The sequence below is a fragment of the Aphelocoma coerulescens genome, chromosome 5 (assembly GCF_041296385.1).
Source record: "Aphelocoma coerulescens isolate FSJ_1873_10779 chromosome 5, UR_Acoe_1.0, whole genome shotgun sequence".
In the NCBI taxonomy this organism is placed as follows: Eukaryota; Metazoa; Chordata; class Aves; order Passeriformes; family Corvidae; genus Aphelocoma; species Aphelocoma coerulescens.
This window is the reverse complement of record NC_091019.1, coordinates 33390753-33406295: the sequence shown is the minus strand read 5'-3', so window position 1 is coordinate 33406295 and position 15543 is coordinate 33390753. Positions and strand designations below refer to the sequence as shown.

Sequence of the window (15543 nt, the reverse complement as noted above, 5' to 3'; positions counted from 1 at the left end):
TTGCCTACCAGCTCTGGAAGCAATATAGAGACACACATGCACTTCGAGTTTTTTAAAAAGTCATATTGTATGATAAAGAGAAATATTTAGTCCACAGATGGAACATTGCAATCCAAACACATATGCTGGAGCTGGAGGGAGGCAGAGGAGGGAGAGAATGGACGATTATATGCAATATGGTCATTTCCATAGCGGGATACGCTGCACACAGGCGGCAGGCAAGGGCTAACTAAATACCAGCTCAGCCAAACAATGGAAGGCTTTGAATCCACGAGTAGCACCACTAATGTAAATAAATCGGTTTCTACTGGCACTTACTGGGGTAAGGGAATAAGCAGTATTACTGCATTGCAGTACAGACACTGTCCTTGGGACAGGGGTGTCATTTAAGAGGGAAAAGAAAGGATTTGAGCAAGGGAAAAGTGTTGGTATCATAAACTGCAGTGAGTGAGACTAAGTTAATGAAAGAATGACCTTAAACGGAAAGAATGAACTGAATGCTTGTAACTAATACACACCATTGCATACAACTGTGTTTGTCAGCAATTCTGTAACCACAAAACTGAGGAACTTCTAACTGTGCAAAAAAAGAACTGGAATGAAACTTGGCAAACAAAATTTTGGCCTGGAAAACTGCAGAAAAGTTTGGGCGTTTATTTGCAAGAAAATTATTGTGTGTTTAAAAGGACACAATTCATATATAGTTCTGAGGCACTTAGAGCTAAATTAACCAGTAACAGAAAAGTCAGCACAATATCAATAATCATGCAGACCTTTTTAAAGTAGATTATGAGTCTCAGAAATCTCAAGATACTTTCTTTGAAAAGCAGATAAATTGTGTCAAAGTTTATGGCATTTCACTACAAGTATTGTAAGTGTTAACAAAAGTGAAGGAAGTCCATCAGTGTCTTAAGGTTAGAAGGTATACAAGCCACACTCAAAATTTTATTATTTTTCAGAAACAAATTCCTTTTTCTAAATTCTATCATCACTACTTCTGATTATCTTACTACCTTTACAAGAACTGCCTCCTAGAATCCTTACCAGAAAGTAAGGGGTATTTGCTTGGACACTGAACAATAACCAAATAAAATAAAGACTGAGTATTGTTAGCAAAATTAAACATCTTTGTTTTCCTTCAAAAAGAAAGTACAACTAAAATAAACTCCATCCACCAAGATAAGAAAAGTACAGAATTCAGGGTGAAGATTCTGCACGTTCAAGAACGTGACATTTCTTTGCTGTTTACTGTTAGAGTCAGAAACATGTAAACTAATACAAAATGGAATCTCACCATCATTAATGAACTTTCATGCACAGCAAACTCTAAGGGGAATAGAAGCTCCAAACATTAAAATATTGCCCTCCAAACCACGAGGACAATATTTTAATTTTTTAAATAAGTGAGATTCTTATCTGATAACTGACTTCAGAAACTAGAGCATTAAAAACATCAAACATCACCATTTATGTACCCAGAGTAACCCAACAATGTAACAGCAAAGGCTCGCCTGGTTTGGCCCTTATGACCTAACTGAATCACTGAATGAAAATGTTGCTTCATCAGTGATCTCAGGCAGTTCTCCAAAAAGCATTATGTTTTCCTGTATTCTGCCTTTTAACTCAAGAATTTCAGTACTTTGAGGAAGATGGCAAGAGCAGCGGCATAAAGTATACTAAACTCTCCCCCTCATCTGTATTACTTTTATCCTTTCAGGATTTAAGGCTTACCTCTGCCATTACAAAGACTGAACAGTAGCAAATGACAACAAGCAAAAAAATAAATCCCTGTTGGTTGAATGTTTCACATCCTCCTCCAGCTCTAGCCAAGGCTTGTTTTGGTCTTATTAGAGACCTGTTCCCAAACATTCTCCTGCCCTAGGCTTGCCCTCACTAGAGTCAGCAGGCACAAGAGTGTCCTATTCTCACTCTCTGCTTGAATCATGTAGGTCTTACTGTAATGTAAGTAATAAATGAGATCTAGTAGGCAGACAATTTGTTTTTCAGGAAAAAAAATGAACAAAAGAGCAAACAACAAAAACCCCCAACCAAACAACAACAAAATTTAGCCAGATTAAAAAAAAAAAAAAACAAAAAACAAAAAAAAACAAAATAGAGAACACAATGTAAAAAACAACTGTCCAACAGCCACAAGCAAACTAGCTGAAACACCTGATCATTTCCATCCTTTTCTAATCCCTAAATTCTCTGATCAGAGTCCATTATTCAGCCTGTTCAGAAATAGCACATTGTAGGATGGAGTACAGACTGTGACATAGAACATTGCTCAGCTAAATACAGCAAAACACAAAGGAGTAGGTTCCATTAGATAACCAGATAAAGAAGATGCAAATACAGCCAGACATGGCATTGGAAGATGGCCCTTAGGCCAAATGAAGGAACAGGAACTGTTCCCAAAACCAAGCATTCACCAAAGTAGTTATAAAACAAAGAACATGGATACCAGAGAATGTTACCTCAGAAAAATATTCTGAGTGTAAAAGTTGGCAATTCCTCTTGAAGAATGAATCCATTTTCATATCTTATGCAGAATCAGTCACGTGTCAACACTGCAGTCCTATGATACTTTTTTCCTACACATTTCTGTGCTGCAGTTGTTGTCTTGCATTAGGAAAGCTGAGTAATATCAGCCACAGATTTGTTCTCTTATCTGATAATATATACACTCACTTCCCTTCTTTTCTCTAGTGAAGCTGCAGGAATTTTTGATTTACAAAAACTACACAAACAGAAAGTCAAGAAAACAGCAGCAAAAAGAAAGTAGGCCTTTCTTTTGACAGGAAAATTGGCAAGATCCAAAATGTTCCTGCAGTAGAAGAGTCCAGTCTTGAACCAGTAAAGTTTTTGCCTGTAGTTGGTAAAAGATGAATATAAATTTTCTCATACAGCTAAGTGAATGCAACTGCAGACATAACTTTGGACTCATCAGGTTGGTTCCACCACAGTTTCCACTGGACTGATGTTTCAAAGACTAATTCCCTTCTCTTACAATAGCATTAAACTAGTATTTCAGATATTCTGCTAGTAAATGCACTAAGAGGATCTCTCCTTTGATTTCAGTCACCAATATTTTTTTTCATTTTCTTTTTTCTTTTTTTTTTTTCTTTTTGAACAAAAAAGTTTCTCTTATAATTCCCTCCACATTAAATGGAGGTAGAGAGGTGATTATGGCATTACTTACAACGATTACTGACCTATTCCCTTAAGAAAGCATTCTACAAAAACCCATTCAATCTGAGCTTCTTTTGAGCAACGGATTATACTTTTAAAATTTGCATTACAAGGACAATACTTGGCACTTTAAATTCTTGCTTTAGAAAGACCTGGGTGCTAAAGTATTTCAAAGCTAACAAAAAGATTAAGCATCATGAGGCTTTTGAAGTAGGCAGTTTTCCCTTTTCTTGGTACAGGAAAAACCGAGGGCAAGAAAGGTCAACCAACAGACCTAACCAACACTGTGAACAAAACCAGGTTTCCTGACTTCTTGTTTACACACAGTGTTGAAAATCTAAAACCCGAATAGCACCTCTGCTTGTAGGAGCAAGCTGGATCCCACAGAGCAAAGGGACAGTATTGAGCTTAAAGTGCCTGTTAATGTGAGGATGCTGATAGGTGTGAAAAAGTTTCATCTTCAAATCAGAAAATCCCCTGCATATGATGGAGGGCAATCAAGACAGGAGAGGCTGAACAGAAGAAAGACTATAGCCCTATCTGAGAACAACAAAGAATTAAAAGCTGAGCTACTAACAACACTCTTTTTTATTATACAATTTGAATCTCAGTTCTCCAAAATTCAGTTGTGTGTCTGATCAACAAATCCAGGGATGCTAGAGGAAAGTTAAAAATCTTTCTAAATACACTCTATTACAGGAAGGATACTAGCCTAAACACAGAAAAAGCTAAGCTAAACCCTCTATCCCAAGAGGGCTGACAAGGTCATGCATAAAGCAGGACTGCAAATGAAATATGGAGTGTGTACATCTAAAACAGAAGCTAAGTGAGGGGGCCTTTCCTACGGTACCATTCCAGTAAATTCCGCAATAAGGACAAGGCATAAGGGTGGGAAAAAGAGACTACAGCACCTGTTTCACACACTTAAATACCAGGTAGTATTTGGCAGACTTGCACACTTAAGTATTTCCAGACTATCTATTAGTTGATGCTCACACCAGCAACAGAAATTATTGGTTCAGAATAAAAAATATTTAACAATAAATTCACTGATTTACATATTTCACAACTTTAGGCTCCACTCCCGTCTTTAAAGAAAAAAAATAGAAAAAACATCAACCGACTGAAGGTGGCAACCACAAAAATGTCTCCATATGCAGGAAAGTCATCAACATGACTAAAGCCTTAATGACTGTCACGATCTTTCTTTGCCAGAAGTCAAAAAAGACTCATTTGCAAGTACTTCCTTTTTTCTTTCAGTGAGAAGAAAGAAGGAAAGGCAGAGGAAACTACCTTAGATATTTCTAACCCTAAAAAAGTCATTGATTTTGGCTAAATTTGTGGCAAATACTTTGGAGATTTATTTATGTTTATAATAAGGAAATCAAAGCCAAAAGCCATCTGAAAAGTGCTACTCCCCCAGATGCCATTACTATTCAAATGTTTCTTCAACACATCCCAAAGATTCCCAGAAAAATTCAATCCCCATGAACTTAAGCAATAATCAGTTCACTTTCTATCACATTAAAGGGAACTTTTGAGAAATAATGGAAGACAAACAGGGGGGAGAGTATCTACATTTAGGTTCTGTGTAATTTGGGGCAAATACGCCAAGTCAGATCTGGTTAGGAGATCTTCAAATTCTAGGTTGAGAAACTGATCAGTTGAGCTGCCTCAGTAGCACAGAAACATAACAGATGATGATGGTACATGTGTGGGATGAGGTCTATTTCCTGAACTGCAAGAGAAGACAAATAGTTATTTGAACTATTTGAGGTGGTGTGGTTGACCCATATTGGTAAGTTCCAAAATAGCACTTAAAATTTGTTATACTGTAACCCAGCTAAATGGATTACTTTAAGCAGCACCAAGTTAGTCAAAATTCACAACAAATTATTCCACTGGGAAGAGAAAGAAACGATAAGCCTGACAATGAGCAAGTGGTTGCCAAGATACACACATTTCTCCTGAAGCCTTTAATACAGTGCTCTGCTCACAGCAGGACTGACAAAGGTCTCCAAAGAGAGAAGTGCAGCACACTTCTATTGCACTGAAATAATTTAAGTAGTAATTGCCAATTCAATGATGTAGTGAACTCTTCCACCTGCAGGGGCTTTGGGAATCCCAAAGCATTCACGCTGGAAGTGATGACAATCAGAATCTTCTTTCCTTCACATGAAAAGTCAAAATGCAAAATAGTCAAAGTAAAACCTTAAATATCCTCATACTATTCCTGCCATTATGCAACATTCTACATTAAGAAAATTACTGGCTTTTAAGGAAAGAGCCCTGAACCTCGGTAATAGGAAATATAAATCACTGTCAGAAGCAAACCCTGCGGCTGGCCCCTGAATTAATATCCCCAACACAATCACCAACAATACTGGATCCCTCACGTGCACTTCCAGAAGCTCAGTGTTTCATCCAGCATATCAGACATCTTGGTAACACACAGATAAAAAAAGGCAACAGTTACTTTGTAGAGTGAGCCCAGGAAGGAAAGCGAGAAAGGATAAAAACTCAGCACATGTATGAGCATTTCTCCGAAAATAACTGCCATCTCTGTTCTTATGGTATGATCTTTAAGGATCAAATACCTTAAAGGTATGACCCTAGAAACTAAAATTGGCAACCACTGGAAACCTCAGTCTATGGACTTGAACTCAGTTAGAATGCAGCGTTTACGACCTTAGAATACATTTAACATCACCACACAGATTTTCTGAAGTCCTCTCTATGCAACAGTTTACAAATATCACCTGTGGTACAGACGGAGTTGCAAATACTCATCATCTGCCTTTCCTCCCTTTGCCTTGCACATCCACTCATCAAAAATAAACTCTAACAGAATTAACCATGCCTTTATTCAGAGGTAATACTCAGCCCTCTCTTGCAAAGCTGGTTTATTTGACATGCATCTAACTAAACTGTGAAGAACTGTTCTCAAATTTCCTGTAGTTCTGGCAGCTACCACTTCTATTTTCATACTCAGAGAGGCCTCATAAACCTCAAACTGAGCTTTTCCAACTACACGTCAATCTAACATACACCACCTGCAAGATTTCTATGTCCAACAGTGTTTTCCTCTTGCTATCAGACCTCTGATACAAAACCAAAAAAGTAATACTCATCAGGTCTTTAAAAGTCTGGGAACTAAACAAAAAAAGAGAAACTACAAGTCAAAGCAATCAGGAGCCAAGAACTGGATTTTCAAAAGTACCTATGATTTCCAATACATGTGGACCAGAAGTTATGGATTTAATAGATAGATTGTTTGAAGAACTGGATTGTGTTTACTTGCAGCACAATAACTAAGCTGAACACCTCATAATTAGTACTTGGCAGAAAAGCTCCGTTCAAGACTTTAGACTTTAGAAAAGAGTCAGTTCAAGACCAGCAGTACTGTGCAGCCACACCTTCAAAGTCCTCCACACATTGGCAAGATCAACATGCCTGAACATTCATAAACCTGCTAAGAAAAGTCCTCTCTCAAGATCCCCCTGAATCTAATTAGTTTACTACAGGGAAGAAATTTCTATATCTCTATATTTTGCTTACTATTTAATGAGCTAATCACTAGATGATTCACTGACATCTAATAACAGTAATTCCTTGTCCACAATTTGGGAGCTTGCTTCCTCTAAATTCTTAGTCCAGGAGGCAAATGTAATGTTAGTTTGGAGTACACTAAGAAAGCCTTCTTCATCGGTGTTTTTTGAGACACAAATATTCATTAAATATTAGCTAAAAAAGTTTGTTTTAGGGGGCTCTGAACTGCAGTTAGTTGTTAGTCAAGATAAAGAAAGAAATCAAAGCTGAATTAATGTTCCTTTTGGATTTATCTGTAAAGACTTGATGGAAAACACCAAAACTGACATTCCTTTAAACCTGGGCTTATTATGATTTGTATGGTCAAATTAGCTTTCAAAATATGCCATAAGGGTTACAACCACCAAGGAATACCAGGCTTGCCCTGTTGCTCAAGGATTTTTTAAACTCATCATTGGGTTTTTTGAGTACACTGACTTGTAACTATGCAGACAGCACAAATCTCCTGAACATTCAGAAGCATCTTAAAAAGATCTATTGTGTGTAAGCATTTCTACCTCACTCAGAGTTGAATCTAGTACTTGAATTAGGGGGACAAATGTGTTTCCAGATCCCAAAACTAAAGTCTGGGGTCATGGAACAGTGTTTTACTCCAGGAACACAAAAAGTCAAATGAAAAAAAGAAAAACTCTGCTTATAGTTTATTCTTATGAAACATGCATCCTTGGAAGGTAAATCATCCCCAGCTTTGGTCACATTTCACTTCTACTTTGTAAAAAGCTTGTAAAGAACATGCTGAGGAGGCAAAAAAGAGGAAGGTTAGTGTAGCAAAAGAAACCAAAGCAAGTAAAACAGAATGAGCAGAATGCCACAAACAGCTGAACACATGTAATAGTTCACTGCTTCTCAAATGAGGATATGTTTCCTTCTTATGTCCCCCTCTCAGCCTGGTCTTATTCTCTCTTCTCCATGGTTTACAGTTGCCACTGGACCTGCCTTGAAACAAGTTCGACTTGCTAGGGCATAAGAAAGCTACAAAGCCTTTCCTGCTTAGTTTTCTAACTTCTAAACATGATGAATTGGCTCAAAAACCAGGTCAAACACATAACTATGCAACAGACATTGGAATGAGGGCCTGGTAGTTTTTAGATAAGCCCTCCCAGACTCACATAAAATATCCCAAGATACGTATTTATGACACAAGACGTAGCATTTTAACTCCTGAACTGGACACACCAATGGATCTCAGTATGCATAAAGTACAGGTTCAATGCTCCTATCACAAACAGAACACACTTCTGTGAACAGCCTTTTTGCATCATGAAGATCAGTTTAAAAATGTGTGATGGTCATTAATATGACAAAGAAATATAATTTTGATCTCAAAAACTTCCACATAAGTTGATGTAAGTGGTGGGTGAGGGGGAACATAGGAAAAGAAAGCATTAAGGGGATAATGATAATATTTTCTTAGGGGAAAAAGCAGTCCTCTTATTTCAGTAAAAAGAAGGAGATGGTCATGGAGCTGCATGGAAAAAGAGGAGGGAGAACATGAGTACCTAAAAATAGCTGAAGTAACACAGTCTTTGCTTGCAATATATAAGTACTCTAGCTTGCTGAGTTGGCCCCAGCAATTCTGTAACAATACTTGTGATTTATATTTTATTGTAAATAGTTTAAGAAGTACAGACCTCCCTTTTTAAATTTTCTTTAAAAAAGGCTCAGCTTCCAGACCCCATCTAGTGGCGTGAAAGCCTTACAGCAGCCTCCTCAATCAAAACCACATTTAAAGCTTTTCAACGCCCTGTTTTTAAAAAAGAAACAATACAGATGGTTTCAGTTTAACGTCCACCTGAAGGAATAGAAATACTTACACATCCTAAAAATAAAAAAATAAGATTTCCAGAATCACTAGTCAACTTATAATCATAGACTTATATTAGTCCTATATTTATAGCACTTAATATGCTATTTTTGAGGAGCCAACCCACCACATCCAGATCTTATTAGTATACTGGGGTAGAAGGAGAGAATCTCAATTGCTGCACTAAATCTGAGACAGAAGAGATATCAAGCTGTGAATGAACTTTGGGAAAAAGCAAAATGAATCCGCCTCTGTATCCTGACTCAGTCAGCAAGACTAATCAAATTATGATTATTTGAAGTGAGCTAAACTTTCCACAATTCAGAGCTGTGCAACTGTCTCTAAATTTGTCCATGCGTGCCAAGAAATGCTGGCTTTTCAATTACCTCCTTCACTGTAGCCAAGTATAAAGCACTCCCAGCTTCCCATTTGGAAGTTAACCAATTCCACAGCATATGAATAAAATCTACTCATAATCAGGACTTTTTTTCTAGCCCTAAAATAATTCAATTTAAAAATTTTAGGGGCGTTTAACGTTGCCTGTCTAAAGAAGTTGACAAAACTAACTTTCCTGGCTGGAGGCATGCAACAGCAAGCTGAGACAAATTCTCCCACAATCCAATTGGAGAAGAGCCATGTATTTTGGAGAAAAACACTTTGCTGTAAAAATCCTCAGATTTTCTGGATAAATAAGTAGATGCAGCTCATTTGTTCCTGACAAGCAGTGGAATCTATATCTGAATTCTCTATCCTACAAGGACATCACTGTTCTATTCAACATTTTCAAAATGTAGAGCTATTAGTTTAAAACTACACAATTAGCCATATTCCACTGTCTGACATGCAAGTTTAGAAGTTAACAGCAAATCTCCCCTTTTCTTAGTCCATTATCAACCCAAACAGAGTTAAAGAAAAACTGTGCTTCATCTGAGGAGCCTCTGCTGATTGAAACCAGAAAGTCAGCATCAAGCCTGATCCCCTTCAAATGAGTGAAGACCAGCCAAATCCTGTTGGTTTTATCAAACCTCACCTATATCTGTAAAAAGTCTTACCACACCAGTGCTGTTAGCTGCCATACATGTTACACTAAGGTATTGCTAACTACAGTACTGCTACTGGCCACAAACAGCTAGTCTTCAGAGTTCCAGGCTTTTCACTTGCTGGACTTTGTAGATGAGCAGCAGCAGGATTCCCCAGAGCAGCCTCCAGTTATGAAGAAAACCAAGTAGTGCCTGCATCATCTCACTCTGCCTCCATCTGGGAACTGACAGTAGCTGGGGAAGTGAGTTTTACAGGAAGTGTTATACCAGCAGTAAATTATTAACTACTTGTAACCATTTCACCTGTCCCTTGTTGGAAGAGTGCTGTGGTCCAGCTTAACCCACTGGTAGTTAAAATTCTGGCCACCCACAGCAAACATTTAAAAGTATCTATACTTCTCCCCCTTCTTTCTACCCACTCAATTTCTAATCAAAACCCCACTACCACACAATGTGACAAAACAGCCGAAGTTCACCTGATCTAGTACTTTCTACTAGCACCACAGGTGGAATGATAGAACTGAAAAACTTCCGCAAATGGCCACAGAGTGATGATGGACTACATCAACACCAAAGCAAAGGAGAAATTTTTCTTGATGGTTTAAGGCATAAAAATCCCTCACAGGTGAACACCATGTGCAGCAATGTAAATAAAAATGTAGATTAGGGAAGAAATAGACAGATCTAGCAATTTTTTACTGTAGTTATTTATATATCGTGCTATTCAACAATCCCAGCAAGGATTCAACAATCAAACAAGTACTTCTAAATCATGTCCCTCAAAAACCTCTATTCCCTCATACTTCCTACACTTCAGGAACTATTACATTTTCTTGGATACCGATGACAGCATAAAAGAGAGATACAAACATGTAGGGAAGCAAGGATTTCCACCATCAGCAGACTTTTTTGACAATGAGGAAAGCATCTGATGCAGTAGCCCTTCTTTGCTGTGCTAGTGGTGTGCTTACACAGGCAGCTTCCTGTTTATCCCTTGATTATGGAGAAATTCAGGGCTGCTTAACCCATTCTGCCAGTAGAATTCCTCAACTAAAATGCTTTTGGCACACATCTTACCTGCAACTATAGTGTCCTTTATTATTAATAAGAACACAGAAAATATTCACAAACTCCCGCACATACCAACTTCAGGTTTATGCAGTCTATCACAAGTACTCACAGCTTTATGTGGATTACTTTATCTTTAACAAAAGCTATTTTTCCCCCTGATAATTAAGTGTATTTTCCCCAGAAGAGACTGTAACAAACTAAAACACACAGATGGAAGTGTAAATTCTGGCTTATACTTCCTCAGTGGAGGAAGGATTGTATCTTAACTGATCTAAAAATAAATATTTTTTTTCCTCATAAGGCAAAGTGAATTGGCCACAAATACATTAAAAAACAAGTTCCAGCTTTCTAGATTAGCAAATTAGATCTACAGAGACAAGTAGAAGTTTTGGCAAATGTTCTGTTACTTTAAGAAGACAAAAATCCAGCCTAATTTATTTAAATATGAGAAACTCTGGCTTTGGCAGCCCACTAGCAGGACACAGATCATTCTGAAGAGTCCTTTTCCTGAGAGTTTCATGGGGAAAAAAAACTGCAGTGGCAACAGAGTGTTTTAGAGCCATTTTCTCTTCCTAAGCCAAACATACCATTCTCACCATGTTTTGGGTATATCTCTGTTTAACCAAAGGAGGAGAGCTAATGGCTGTCCCAGAAAAATGGTAGCTGAAAGCAGATTTAACACCTGCATTCATTTATGTCACAGCTGGCATCCAGCCAGATTTAACCCACCCCAGCCCATTATGATGAAAAAATGAACATTCAAAATCTGAAAGACTGAAAAAGCTTAATCTCTCATGCATGCCAAAGTCTGGTATCAGACATTGCATACATCCATTTTAGAACCCAGTCTAACCCTATTTCAAGCTGCAACCTAATTCTCTTGATTTGTTTTTAACTCTATGTGAATCTGGAAGCACATTATACAGTGAAATGATTATACAGATGTCTGTATCAGTCAGGAAGTCATGTAAAACTCGTAAGCACTGAGTAAAGAGCTGCCTTGACCACAGTCTCCAGTCAGCCACTAAAAACTGAGCTGGGCAGGAAAAACAAACTAAACCAGGCAGTGCCCACCACAGCTTCTTCCAGTAGTAGCAAGACAGTGCTAAATATAATGATGAGAACGTGACACAGCAATCCAAGTTAATCTGCAGTGGTGAGGCCAGGCAGGCTTCGAAAAAAATCACTTACCTTAACACTGAAGATCTAGTCCCATTTTAAATCAAATTAGGTTGTAAGTATGAAGAAGAATATTAATTATGTAAAATAATTGATTACCAACATTGTCATTAATTTTGTTCTGCATCTTTTCTTACTACCATATATTCTGACTTAAAAAAACAAAAACAACAAAGCAGCATGCCATCACTTCCCAAGGGAAAGAAATAGCATAAAATAAGGACAGCCAGATCATACCTCTGAGGTTTACGAATATCCCAGAGTCCCACACCTTCCTTAGAGTTGGCAGTAGCCAGTAATCTGGGTTCTACTGGATTAAACATCACACTGTGAAAGGCTGATGGGTAATGTGCCAAGCAGAAGGGCTCTGTTGAAAAAGTTAAAATTTCAGACGTAAGAACAAACAATGCATACAACTGTTTGATGCAAGGAGTTTGGCAGCTGAATATGGAAACAGCATAACAAGATCTGAAGATATGGAGACATGTTCAAACCATTTCTAAAGCTGACACATCCAAAGCAATATAAAACCTGGAGTTTTAAAATCCACCCACGTGTACATTAATTCTGTCTAAGTATGGAAAAGGACACATACTGAATTTCAAGACACCATTTTCTTTATGGAAGGTTATCAGAGTTTAAAACTAGCTATTCAAAGATCAAATATTTGAATCTCTCAAGGTTCACGACCAAATGATTATCTGGTAAGGACTATACATGGAGGCGCTTCTGAAATCTTCCTAGTAATATATGCCTGAGAGCTTTCACAGCCACTGCTGATTACCCAAACCATAAATGTAGCAGCAATTTCTTGTAAAGGAAAATAGTATCACGGGAAATGAAATAAGTTTGTACGAAACTCAGCGCAAAGAAAGCTGCTAAAGGAAAAAGAAGCCTACCTTCTTAAGTGCTGTACAAACAGACAAGAAAGGTGTTCCTCTTGCAGAAAAAAAAGGTTAACAGCTCTTCCTGTTCACACACAGAGTAGAAAACATGCTCATTCAGACTCCTTCCCTCTCATAAGACTGTGTTTGGACTGCTACTCTGCCTTATTCATTACATCAAAATACTGTCTTCATGAAGAGTGGGGAAAAGCCTTGACTCTGTTACCTTCTCTCTGTTTCTCTGAGCTTTACAGCTTTAGGCACAGTCTAATTCTCTTCCTTGTTTGTATCTTTTGTGGCATGCTGCCACTCTTTCAATCAACTAAGAAACCAGAATCAATCCCTATTTTGAGTCAGGGATTATGCCAGACTTTCCCATTCACCGTCTACTTTGGAGCAACTCCTGTGTTGCTCATGTGCTTGGGAGACAGTTACTGCCCCGATCCGAGCCACCATGTGCAGCACCTGTAGCCCCACAGGCACCTCCAAAGGTATGGAATTTTCTTTCCTCATGTCCTTCATTGCCACATATAAAACATGGTTAAGCAGGCAACCCTCTCAAATTCCAAATACCTTATGAAATGACTGCCTATCAAGCAAATATGAGAGAATTAACATTTACTTGTCTTGCCTCATCTGTATCCTCCTCTCATGCTCTATTACAAGTTTTTTCTTACAGGGACTTTCCTTTTTAGGATTTTTTTAGCAGCGATGAAAACAAAGGTCTCCGACCACAGACGATGCTCCACAGTGCTATTCATTGTCATAGGAGTCAGAGGTAAAAAAAAGAAAAGAAGCCAACTTTTGTTGTGCCAGTCTGCTCAAAGGCTTTAGAAATTGTTGTTGGTCTGCCAGCAGCTCCAAATAAACACCAAAACTGACCTTCTATATTTGCATCATCAAATCAGAATCCTGCTGGGACATAAAAGGCTGTGTTATTAAAATGGCAGCCCCCACTGAGAAGCAAAGGCCTGCATTAGCTGAGTGGAGAGACAAACACCAGATTGCCAAATAAAGGAGCTGTGTTTTAAAAGAAACTTTAAATTTGTGTATATTTTAGTCAAATAATTGTTGTGAATTACCGGTGCTTTCCTTCTCACCTTTATTATAAATAGATTGGCACCACAGTTTTCTAAGATATCAAAAGTTGCCTTTCAGCCTGTCAGAGAGAGATTACAGGACTTAAACCAGTGAGGCACTAAGTCATTTCAATGAAAAGTAGGGGATTACTTTTCTATTGTTCTTTATGCTCATTCACAATTGTAGCTCTTATACACCAGAGTATGAACATGTTTCTGAAGGGAGCAGCTCAACATCACCTTTAATAAAAATTATAAGTAGGTTTATGAAAATCACTGCATAAATCACTCAGCAGTGAAAGACAGGGAGAAAGAGATGGTTCCTCTGCTTCTTTTAATACACTATTTTAAACTAGGAGGTTATTTGAAAGATTTTAACAAGCTGGCCACTCAAGGTAAATAACTACACTCACACTAGCAGGCATAGTGCCTATTCCCATGAAAACACCATTGCAGAAAAGGGCATTATCCCTGTGGCAAGCATTACATTGCAGTAAACATTGGCAGGGCTCACATAAAAATGCTGAGTCAGGACTACTGTATAAGCGTGGAAAACCCCTTTTTTTCTAAATTCAGAGAAACTAAAACATGACTCCAAAAAGCCCAAAATTACTATAGACAACATGTCTTCACACCGTTTTCACTGATGCAGCAATCTCATTCAAAGTCTCAGCAACAGTAAACGCAGTAACAAAGTTTAACTACAACAAAGAAGGACAAACTTAATTTCATATAATTTCAGAAACTCAGATCAGATTGGACATTATCTTATGATGCCAAGCAGCTTCATACAGATGCATTAGATACCTAGTCATCCCAACTGTTGACATCCACTGTCAGCAACAGGTAATTCTCCTAACAGAGATAGATCTTTATGGTGGAGAGTTCAGGAGAAAGCAATAAAGCAACATTTCACCATTTTCAATTTGTAAATGATATTCAGCATCTAGTCTTATCATTTGGATATTATGAAAACATATAAACAGGGATGAAGTGCCATTTGGATTTTACAGAAGTAAAATATTCTCTACAGAGTGATTGAATCTCTTCTTTAATAAAGTAACTGACTTCTTATACAAGGGAAAAGTGGTAGATGTAATGAGGACTAAATTCACATATGGTATAGTATCAAGTTTAGGTGCAGGCAGTTAGAACTAGCAAAGGGAGGTGCATGGGATAAGAAACTGTCTAAAGGGAAGACAATAGTTCACTGTGCCATAAGGGACTTATAAGGGACTTAGGAGCAAGAGGGGTGTTATTAATGAGTTCCTCAAAGATATAAAAGAGGCGATGTAGATATTTTTATTAAAGTCTGCAATACACATATATGAAGAGTGTACATTGTTTTTCAGAATGTTTAATAAAATTTCTACATGGAAAAGAGATAAAGGGTAATATGATTGTGCCAGAGAAATGCACAAAATTGTGCAGTGCTAGTATGTATAATTTTTATTTATACTTACACAAAGGCAATATGCCTGGGGTAGGGAGGGTATCTATAAGCAATCTATTCTGAGTATTCTGGTGAGGCTTGTCAAGAAAGGCCTATCTCTGGTTACTCATGTTCATTAAAGCCCTCAGGATGCTAGAGGGCTTAAAAGACTCCTGTGAGACTATAAAGTAAGTCTTGCTTCAGCTTTCATTTCCAAGTCAAAAAGGGACAGAATTGCAGTCTAGAAGAGTGA

General features: G+C 37.8%; 1 protein-coding gene across 7 annotated transcripts in view; it reads right to left on the bottom strand.

Annotated features, from left to right (window-relative positions):
• DCAF5 (DDB1 and CUL4 associated factor 5) overlaps positions 1 to 15543 on the bottom strand; it is a 71200-nt gene that overhangs the window by 38074 nt on the left and 17583 nt on the right. For all 7 annotated transcript variants that reach the window (XM_069017613.1, XM_069017617.1, XM_069017619.1 and 4 more), the window contains one exon: positions 12133 to 12262. In XM_069017613.1, coding sequence (XP_068873714.1) covers positions 12133 to 12262 — 130 coding nt within the window. The remainder of the gene's footprint in view (positions 1 to 12132; positions 12263 to 15543) is intronic.